Raw genomic sequence first — 10,935 nt, 5'->3', positions numbered from 1 at the left:
ATCTGGGCTTCCAGAACCATCCCAAGGGATGGGGTGGCTCTTCAGGCTCTGCCATGGTGACAGCGACTCCTTGGAGGGGTTTGGGGTCCCTGCTGCACCAGGAGCCCRGAGGGGCTGAACAGGGACCTTGGGYRCTGCTGCAAAATCAGCAGAGAGAGAGAGAGCACTGGGGGCCTTCCCGAGGAGGTCTGGGGTAGAATCCTGGGACCAGTGAGGCTGGAAGAGGCCGTGGGATCCCAGCATGAACCCCACACCGCTGGGGATCTGGGGCACAGAGCAGCGAGCAGGGTCGTGTCTGACGTTACAGAGCACAGATCCCGATGGAACAGGGGTCTGTCCAGACCAAACCCCGCCRTTCCTGACCCTCCCCTCCTCTTTAGGTGCACCAGCTGCCGATGTTTTCAGCCCCCAGCCCTCCACTCACACATCACCTCCGAATTCACTGCCGAAATTCCCAACTCTTCTGCGAAGGGGCTGAACACATCCAGGAGCACGGCCCGTGCCCAAACCGAGCCACCGCACGCATTGAACTTCGGGCAATAAAACAAGGAACGGTCCCAATAAAGCCTTGCTTTGCTTTCCAAGATCGCGCCGCGGAGTTTGGGGCTGCGGAGCTGCGGATCCGCAGGTGAGCGGTGCCATCCTGTGGCAGCGGCACAGAAAACAGCGCGGGGACCGCGGGATCGCTCTGGTGGCGGCTGCCCTGAATGTCCCCAGCATCTCTGAATGTCCCCAGCATCCCTGAATGTCCCCAGAACCCCTGAATGTCCCCAGCACCCCTGAATGTCCCCAACACCCCTGAATGTCCCCAACATCCCTGAATGTCCCCAACACCCCTGAATGTCCCCAACATCCCTGAATGTCCCCAACACCCCTGAATGTCCCCAGCCTCCCTGAATGTCCCCAATACCCCTGAATGTCCCCAAAACCCCTGAATGCCCCCAGCACCCCTGAATGTCCCCAACATCCCTGAATGTCCCCAGCATCCCTGACTGTCCCCAGCACCCCTGAATGTCCCCAACATCCCTGAATGTCCCCATCATCCCTGATGTCCCCAACATCCCTGAATGTCCCCAACATCTCTGAATGTCCCCAGCATCCCTGAATGTCCCAAACATCCCTGAATGTCCCCAACATCCCTGAATGTCCCCAGCATCTCTGAATGTCCCCAGTACCCCTGAATGTCCCCAACATCCCTGAATGTCCCCAGCATCCCTGAATGTCCCCAGCATCTCTGATATCCCCAGCATCTCTGAATGTCCCCAACATCCCTGAATGTCCCCAGCATCTCTGAATGTCCCCAGCATCCCTGTGCTCCCCAGCATCTCTGATATCCCCAACACCCCTGACTGTCCCCAGCACCCCTGATTGTCCCCAGCACCCCTGCAGTCCCCAGCATCCCTGATGGTCCCCCGCATCCCTGAATGTGCCAGCATCCCTGTGCTCCATGCTTGGCTGTCACAAGGGGTTAATGTGGTGACTTTGCACAGCTGGCTGGGATGTGGCTATCCAGGAGATCGAGGCCTTGATGTTTTCTGTACTGAAGTTGGGCCAGTAGTGGGAAAAAGGAGTCACAAACTGAGTGTGTTTCATCTCCAGCCCCCCACCCAGCTCACCCACCTCCCCTGAGCAGCACAATTCACATCAGCCTTGTGCAGCACTGGCTTTGTTCAAGTGTCCCCAGGCAGATTCTTCCACCACAGGAATGTCAACTTGGCCTCAGCAATTCTCTTTAGTGTGTATTCAAGCAGCCACAGGGAGAGCTTCAGCCTTCCTCACTCCTGTTCCAGTGATGCTGTCACAGGGTTAAATGTGATTTAGGTGCTGGTGGCGTCAGATCGTCCCTGGGCTGCAGCAAAGGGATTCAGCAGAGGGTTTTGGAACTTGCACAGTTCCCCTCGCTTTCTCTGCTGACATTCCTGACCTCGTGCTGTGGTTTCTCCCTACTCGTGTGGGGAACAGGAGCTGGGTCAGCACCGTGGATCAAGGCAGGGGTGGGTGTAGGGGGAAAAGGAGGGGGAAATCCCAGCTGTTCCCAGCGGGATTCCCAAGGGTGTGACCACCTCAGTTTGCCTGCAGAGCAGGAAGAGGATGTGACACCTTCCACGTGTTTCAGGCTTTGCTCACTGCTGACTCAGTTGTGGGTGAGCAGTGGAATTTCCAGGGAATTGTGCATCCCTGTCCTGGCATTCTCTGGGAGCTGTCAGCAGAGCTCTGCCACAATCCAGCAGTGCAACTCAGTGGGAGCATCTGAACAGTGTGCCAGGGGGTGTTTTTATTATTGTTATTTTATTGTTTAGGGGTGTCTTTCCCCCAGTTCCTCCCGGAGCATGTGTGCAGACAGACAGCAAACCAGCACATGTCAGTTTACCAAAAGCAGTTACTTTAATTCATGGCCCTTTCTCCAGCAGTCAGCAGGATGCCTTATTCATTTGCCAGCAGGAGGGTAAATCTATTTCAAAATGATTGAAATATTATGCACAGCTTGAATGAATGTTTAAAATAAATACAGTAGAAGAAACATGTTGTTTGTGAAATGAGAAGATAAATTAAGTTTAGTGCAGACACATTATTCCCAAGCCTGGCTGCTTGGCTTTCCCAGCAAAATCCTTGAGGCCTTAACCCAGCAGGAATGGTCTGATTTGCTCTGYTGAGGGGCAGCACTTTCTCCTCAGACCTTTGGGTCAGGCTGTCACCTCCATGGGTCCCAGTGTGTGCAAAGGGCTAAAGCAGGGTGGGCAGCCAGGGGGAGAGAGGGGACAGCCAGGACTGCCAGGACTGCCAGGATTGCCCGGATAGCCAGGATTGCCAGGATTGCCAGGACAGCCAGGATTGCCAGGGCTGCCAGGACAGCCAGGACAGCCACGATTGCCAGGACTGCCAGGACTGCCAGGATTGCCAGGACAGCCAGGATTGCCAGGACAGCCAGGACAGCCAGGACAGCCAGGATTGCCAAGATTGCCAGGATTGCCAGGATTGTTGGGACAGACAGGACAGCCAGGACAGCCAGGACAGCCAGGACAGCCAGGACAGCCAGGGCTGCCAGGATTGCCAGGATTGTTGGGAGAGCCAGGACAGACAGGATTGCCAGGATTGCCAGGACAGACAGGACAGCCAGGATTGCCAGGACAGCCAGGATTGCCAGGACAGCCAGGATTGCCAGGATTGTTGGGACAGACAGGACAGCCAGGACAGCCAGGATTGCCAGGATTGCCAGGATTGTTGGGACAGACAGGACAGCCAGNGCCAGGACTGCCAGGACAGCCAGGATTGCCAGGACAGCCAGGATTGCCAGGACAGCCAGGATTGCCAGGGCTGCCAGGGCTGCCAGGACAGCCAGGATTGCCAGGACAGACAGGACAGCCAGGACAGCCAGGATTGCCAGGGCTGCCAGGGCTGCCAGGACAGCCAGGATTGCCAGGATTGCCAGGACAGCCAGGACAGCCAGGATTGCCAGGACAGACAGGACAGCCAGGACAGCCAGGATTGCCAGGACAGCCAGGACAGCCAGGGCTGCCAGGACAACCAGGGTTGCCAGGACAGCCAGGATTGCCAGGACAGACAGGACAGCCAGTCTTGAGCAGAGCTGTGGAAGGGGAGCCCTGCCAGGGTGAAGAGCCCAGCATTTGTTCCCAATATTGGCTCTGTGGTTCCCTCCAGCCACTTCTGCTCAGCAAGATTACATTTATTTTCATCTTCTCAACTGAAGTTTCTCTTCATGGCAGCAGAGCTGACAGCCCCAGAATAGCTTTCCCCTGGAGCCTGTCCCAAGTGGCCTGGCCTCGATAACCCCTTCCTTTATCTGCTGAGGCACAAGCAGCTCTCCCTGGACAGCCAGAGGAAATCCCACTCATGGTTGTGCTGTTGCTGGGGTCTGCCCCAGCTCTATCTCCTGCGCTCTGGGGCTGGCAGCACTTCCTGGGGTGACTCTGGCATTCCCAGTTAGCTCCCAGTATGATCCTGCTCTGAGGGAGCCTGATGGCTCTGTCACTGCCCTGCCAGCTTTGGATCCATCCCCTTCAGTCTCCTTCGGTCCTGGATCCCCTCCATGGCACCAAAACATGCAAAAGAACACAGTCACCCTCCCCTGCTGCAGCTTCCTTGCGCTGCAGTTTCCGAGGCCAGTGTGGTTGTCAGGAGAGGGAACAGGGGACAGTCTCCCCTGCAGAGGGGTCAGGCACCTTCTTTTTGGGTTCTGGCAGCCCCTCAGCCCTTTTTTCCACTTCTGGCAGTGGAACAGCTCCTCATGCTCGTGCTGCAGAGACAGCAAAGGCCTCCACGGCTGGATCATGAAGGACGTTGAGGTTTGGGATTTTGAGGAGGCTCTCCAAGGGCAGTGCCTGGAGTGCATTGTTTAGGGACCCTCTGAACTTCGGGAGGTGTGCACCATYCCTTGGACAGGCACTGCAGACCCTTTGATTCATTTTTCCCACAAACATCCCAAACCAGCTGTACCTAAAGTGGGGATCTTCCCTGACTCCTCATGCCCAGCTGGGTTTGATCTTTCATACGGATTTCCTGGACTTGCTCTTTTTGTCCAGCGGGGACAATTTTTCTGCTTCTGTTTCAGGCATCTTGGTGCATCTCTTCTCCCAGGGGTAAGAGCTGTAGCTTGTAAGCCTTGAGCACTGCCAGTGCCACTTTCTGGGGACATCACACTCAGGCAGGGCTGCAGGAAGCCTTGGAAGGAGATGCAGCAGCTCTCCAAGGATGGTGCAGCCTCCTGGTTCAGCCCAGCCCAGCGCTCTGGACACTTCATTTCACTTCCCTGTTCCCTCTGAGGTTTCGGTGCATGGTCACTGATGTCTTGATGTTTGCTTTGGGGATCAAAGCTGTCCTTGCACGCTGATGGTCTGAGGGGTGCTGAGGTTGGAGGGGTTCAGGTGCTGTGGTGGCTGTGGCTGTGAAATGGTTTGCACACTGTGGGCTTGCAAGGCTGCAAAACCAGCACAATTCAAACATCAGGCAGTAGCTGTGAGTTACCCCAGAGGTCTCACTCCTGATTCTCTGGTCACATTCCTGGCCCTGGTGCAGCCACTTCTGATGAGGGCAGAACTCTGTGTGCTGAGCTTTCCATGCAGAGGTGGAGCAGGGGGTGACAGTGRTGCACTGAGGAAAGGTTGGCACAGCTGAGAATTGGCTTTTAAAGTGCTTTAGTGATGGAACTGTCCAGAACATTGTTCCCTGTACAATGTCAGGGTTTATGTCCCATGGTACAGATGGCAAATCAGAGACACAGAATGATTTGTTCTGACCCAACAGAGGAATTCACACCACGTTGGGGCTGACACCTGAACCCTCTCTGGTTCCTAGAGTTTTATTTCCATCCTCACACCATGCTCACTTGCAGCACAACTTTCTCCTGTCACCATCTGACCTGATGAATTCTCCCTTTCTTTTAAAACCACTCAGTCCWGCAGCTTTTAACAGTATTTCCATTTTACCACCACATTGAAAATTGATGAGCCAAGTTACATCACTGGGAAGAGTTCCCAAAAAACTCTTTGGTCTGCCACTAGAACTCTCAGTAACAGAATGAGTTGGGGAAAGGAAAAAAAAGCCTTTGAGGAAGTAGAAATGCACTAAAAGAGTATWGAAGCTTCTTGTTGCATTTGCAACTTCAGTGTCAGAAATCATCCCCAGAAAATGTTCAGCACTACTCGGCTCCCACCGAGCAGGATTTGTCTCCGGTAGGGGTTCAGGTTGGGCTGTGGGGAGATGAGCAGGCTGCAACTGAATCTGAAGCCAAATGTTGGTAGGAGGCTCCTGGGCCATGTTTTTGTTGGAATAAGATCTTGGTGCTTCAAAGGGGAAGATAATCTATATTTACGTTGGGGATTTTTGGGAAGGATACATTCAGAGCTGGGAATTTCCTCTCTCTTCCCAGCAGAGTGTTTTCTGCCAGGTGTGAAGGAATCAGTGTGTTCTCCATCTCCCTCCTTGCTGGAGATTTGCTTTCCAATGTTTCCCTATTCCCCAGGCAGGCAGCTCTTGGGGCAGTGAAGAGCAGCTGAAGGCTGGGACGGTTGGGAATAAACTGCAAAATTCCTCCTGTCCCCGAGTGGATCTCTGCTTCTCCTTGGTGTTTCAGTTTTCATTTTTCCCTGAAAGGAACCAAAGGCTTTCAGACAGGACAAGTCAGATTTCAGAGTTGGAGTTGCAGCAGCTTGGCCCAAGCTCCGTCTTCTCTATTTCCTAAACTTGTACCATCCCTTACTGCTCCATCCTGCAGCTGTGCCAGCCCCAAAGAAAGAGGGAAGGAATGGTTTGAGAACATTCAAAAGTGCTCAAGTTCCAGAGCCAGAGAGTTTGTTTTCATAGAGGACTTTGGCAACCAGAAAGAGACAATTTTTTGAGGTTTCRGCTCCTAAGTCCCTTAGGTTTCTTTAGCTTTTCCTTCTGTCTCCCCTTTTCATGTTCTGCTTTTCATTCCAGCAGCTGTGTACCTTTAACACGTCCTAAAATTTCTTCCCATCTTTTCAGGCTTTTTAACAGCCTTGCTTGCTCCTGGGAACTTCAGTGAGTTGGACGAGTTCCAACATAGCAGCTTCATTAAATGTCCCTTAGGTACAAAAATATAAATTCTATCAAATATATATATATAGTGTAGTTAAATAGTGATCACTGGTAGGCTGCTCCTCTTTGATTGGAGGCTTTTGAGAAAACAAACGCTGGGTTAGAGCAAACCCAAACCTGTGTTTGTGTTCTGTTTTACTGAGTTATTTATCGATCCTCTTATGGCTGAATTCTCTCTGAAAACTCAGTCCCACCAATACCTGGATCTACATTTTTGTGTCACTGGTTTCACTGACTTCAGACAAGACAAAGCCGGGATTGTCGTAGCCTTTCTTCTCTTTGGCTTTGGCTTCCTTCTCGTTGTGGAGACAGAAGGCGCAGTGGGGAGTGTCCACGGCCACCGTCTTGCTGAAATTCTGGAAGTCCACCCTGTATTTCCCTTCTTTGGTCTTGGACACGATGGGAGCAAAGCGGTACCCCCAGAGCACCTCCTCAGGGATATAGGACGTCCTCACCTGGCAGGTGGCACTGGTGGCCTCCACGGTGCCATCCAAAAACACCACCAGCTCAAAGTCCTGCTGCAGGAGGGTTTCTGCCGCCATGTGGAARAAGGGGCTGTTGCTGTCTATGATGTGGTAAATGGTGAGCGGGGAGATAAAGAAAAGGTTCTCATTGCCAGCATCCACCACRAACTCGATGTTGACCTGGTCCAGGATGATGGTCTCGCCCTCGGGGGTGATGGTGGTTTTGAGCAGTTTGCCGTAGATGTGGCTCCCGATCAGCAGGCTCTTGCGCAGGTTGGCCACGCGGATCAGCAGGCACAGCTTCCCCCCGCGCTTGCTGATGACGGCGTTCTTGCTGAAAGTGATGGTCTTGGCCCGGTTCTTGGACCGGGAGATCTTGGCCAGGATGGCCCCGCACATGAAGGAGTTGATGATGACGCCCAGGATGGACTGGAAGATGAGCAGGAAGATGGCGGTGGCGCACTGCTCCGTGACGCACCTGAAGCCGTAGCCGATGGTCACCTGGGTCTCCAGGGAGAACAGGAAGGCTGAGGTGAGGCCGTTGATGTTCTCCACGCAGGGGGTGTGGTTGATGGAGGGGTTGAACTCGGGCAGATCCTTGTGGATGTAGGCCACCACGTACCAGAGCAGCCCRAACAGGAACCAGCTGCCCAGGAAGGCCGAGATGAAGATGGTCATCTTGTACCTCCACCGGAGATCCAGGATGGTTGTCCAAATGTCGATCAGGAACACGAACCTGGACTGCTCCACGTTGCCAAACTCGATGTTGCACCTGCCATCCTTGGAGACGAGCCTGGCGCGGCGCCGGCTGCGCTCCCGCAGGTGGCTGCTGAAGCGTTCCCGGAGGTAGCTGAACATTCCCTGTGCTGAGGGTGCTCTGCAGAGCGAGAAACAGAAACCAGTGGGGGTCAATCTGTACCTGAAGGCCAGGGGGAAACTCTGACACAGGCTCAAGACACTCRTTTAGGACAGAGTTATAGAATTTGCATATTTTCCCACAGCTGATGGGGAAGAGTTCCAGTAAGCTGCTAAGGAAACTCACAGTTCCTCGCCTAAGGAGCATTCCAGCAAAAAATAATCATTTTGGCTTGCTCAATAAACCCTGAGTCAGTCAAGTGTTAATATTGTCCTGTGCTCAGCAGTGTAAGTGAGGCTTGGAGCATCAGGAACTCCAGCGTGGGTGTAWGTGGGGGAAACTGCTGGGTTTGGAGACCTTCCTGCCTTTTAGGAGATGAATCCTGGTTTGTGTGTACCTCAGCATGGGGAGACCCCGGGTGAAATGTGGACAGGAAATTGAGGGAAAAAGGGGAGCAGATGCAGAAGGTATCATTAAACCAGATGTGCAGCTATTTTTAGTGTGCTTAGAGAYGGGGTTTGGAGGTGTGAAATTCAGACCCTGGAATCACTCAAGCAWCTCAAATAGGATTATCAAGTGAGAATAAAAAAAAAGATTAAACTCCAGCAGGACAGTCTGGGGGTTTGTTCACCACAAAGGGGATGCTAAGACTAAGAATGGATTTYTGAATCTGATCCTTTAAAGGAAAGTGTAGCTCTGTGTGCCTCTTATTTTGTCCTTTATGACTGGCCATGTTAACAAGAGGCCCAGGGAATAAAAGTCATTGATGGGGAAAATGCTACAGATGTGTTCAGTCTRAAATTTGGATCAACCTGTATTTAAATAATTCCCAAGGTTGGAGTTGCTCAGACACACAGGTGTGGGGAGAGGCACTGCAGAGCCAGACACTGCCTGGGATGGGCACASACCACCCTAAGGCCTGGGTTTGACCCCAAACTTAGCCGTGTTCTTAGAAATCATTGATTTCTGAGTTTATCACCCTTCAAGCATTAAATGCATTTGGCTGTCACAGAGGATGTTGGATCAGTGCACTGAGAGCCTGCCCTGGACCCATGTGTGCCTCTTTATTCAGCTTTGCTTGAACAAAACCCTTCTGGAGCAGCTGAACGAGCTGTGTGCTCTGATCACATGYCCTGGGGCAAAATGCTGCGGCTCCCAAACCAAGTAAGGACTGGAGGGGGAAATATTCCTGGTGCTGGCTCACAGAGGGTGTCCTGAGCCTGCTGGGTCTCTGAGGAGGAGAATCCCCAGCCACACAGTCTGATGTAGCTGCAGTGGCTGATGTTTCCTTTGGGATACCTGGGTGTGCACCTGGATCAGGAGCTGCTGAGAGCTCTGTGTTTCTGTTGTTATTTTGCCTTTCCAGCAGGGAAGGCAGTAAAATAAGCCTTAGGAATGGCTTTTTTAGGGCAAGCTTAAGATGCTGCACCCCTTATCTCAAACCYTGCCTCCTATCACTGGGCAACCCAGGCTTCCTTTCGGTCAGCAGCAAAATGCTTGGGCTCAAATTGGTGGCCAATGGACTGCCCAAATTTTGCTTGATTTCATGTGCTTGAGTATTTGTGGCAAGAGTTCTTTACCTCCCCTAAACCCTAATTTCATATGTCCAAAATGGAGATAATCCTGAGAGATCCGTTAGATGCTGATGGGGGTTCAGTGTTAAATTTGTCTTCTTTAACTGTAGCCATTTAAATCTTGGAGAAGTGTCTGTGCTGGTGGCACAGCTGACACAGGAAAGGACCGAGTGCCCCTTCTGAGGCTCCTCTTGCCACCACAGCAGTTTTGTGAGGTCACAAATTGCTGTCTGGCAATGTCCCTTTACCCTGCAAGATCAGCTTAGAGAAGCTGCCTGATGTCTCAGCTGGCTAAGCCAGAAATGCTCCCATTAGACCCAGTACCTTCACATGTGTTCATCAGCAGCRAAGAGAAAATATTAAATTACCAAGGATGGAGTCTAAGGACAAATTATTGCACTTTGTAAATCCAGAAGTAATTCTATTATTTAATGTCCTTGTTAGTATCAGCAGCCCTAAGAATAAACTCATTTCTGTGTCTCACAGAGCTGCCGTCTTTCTGTACTTGTACTGATTCACCTTCTTCCCCTGCTCAGTAAAATTCGGGTGAAAGAAATAGAGGTCACTTTGTACTGTGCCTTTTCCCCCTTTTGCTGTTGAATTTATTGGTTGCAAATGGAGCTGACAAAGGTTAAACTTTAAGCCTGTATTTGAGGAAAGGGGAGCGAGGTCACACTTTTCTGAATAATTCTCAAGTTTTATTTTCCTGATGCACTTTTAATATGTTCGTGTTCATGCATAGTTGGAGCAGGAATAAAACATTCCAAGAAGTTTTCCAGCATTTCTGACACCTTGTGGTGCACCCCTCCCCGCCAGTTTCAGCTGGCCATTTTGTTCATTTTGTCCGTTTCTGCAAGGATGTGAACATTGGCTTTACCAGAATATCTTGATTAAATTTTGGGATGCATCATACACACTCCTTAGGCACAGAGGGGATCCTAACCCCAGGGAATGGKTGTGAAGGGGAGAAACCTGCAGGAATTCTGGTTCCTAACCTGCCCTCACACCAGGGGTCACGATAAACCACTGCCACAGCTCTGATCCATCCTCCCCTGGAAACCTTTGGGAATGTGACTGAGGATCTGCTCATGCAGCTGCACAGATAATAACCACACAAGGCTGAGAACAAGATGATCAGCCTTGATCCTTGAAAACAGTCCCCAGCACCAGCATTCTCCTCCTGCCTTTTAAAATCATCCATGGCCCCTTCAGAGCCTCCTTTACAAGCCCTGCTTGAGCTGCCCCCGAGCAGATCAAAGAGGCAGAAGAATTACACCTCTCTTCAGGCAGGATGACAAAGGAATTCTCCTTTCAACAAATCCCTTGCCCCCACACACAGCTGAAATGTGTTGATTTGCTTCAGCAGGAGAAAAATTTCCTCTTGGATAAGCGTGCTGTGAGTATATCACYGACTGTCTGGAGAAGCTTACATAAAGCAAGTTATATAATACAGCAATTAAAGCCC

The 10,935-nt window shown here is 51.7% G+C and overlaps 2 protein-coding genes across 2 annotated transcripts; one reads left to right on the top strand and one right to left on the bottom strand.

Annotated features, from left to right (window-relative positions):
* The first annotated feature begins 2,700 nt into the window (after window positions 1-2,700).
* On the top strand, window positions 2,701-4,602 carry LOC130577894 (collagen alpha-2(IV) chain-like). The gene is given in 2 exon segments (XM_057373543.1): window positions 2,701-3,610; window positions 4,571-4,602. Coding segments are annotated over 2 exon segments (942 nt in total).
* A 2,180-nt stretch (window positions 4,603-6,782) lies between these two features.
* Window positions 6,783-7,898, bottom strand: KCNJ1 (potassium inwardly rectifying channel subfamily J member 1). The gene has a single exon (XM_057373540.1). It carries the CDS (start codon window positions 7,896-7,898, stop codon window positions 6,783-6,785), a length of 1,116 nt encoding a protein of 371 aa, XP_057229523.1.
* Between the last annotated feature and the right edge of the window lie 3,037 nt (window positions 7,899-10,935).

The sequence above is a fragment of the Malurus melanocephalus genome, unplaced genomic scaffold (genome assembly GCF_030028575.1).
Source record: "Malurus melanocephalus ecotype Western Australia unplaced genomic scaffold, MMel_1.1 scaffold_201, whole genome shotgun sequence".
NCBI lineage: Eukaryota > Metazoa > Chordata > Aves > Passeriformes > Maluridae > Malurus > Malurus melanocephalus.
Note: the sequence above shows the minus strand (reverse complement) of the source record. Positions and strands in the feature narration are given on the sequence as shown.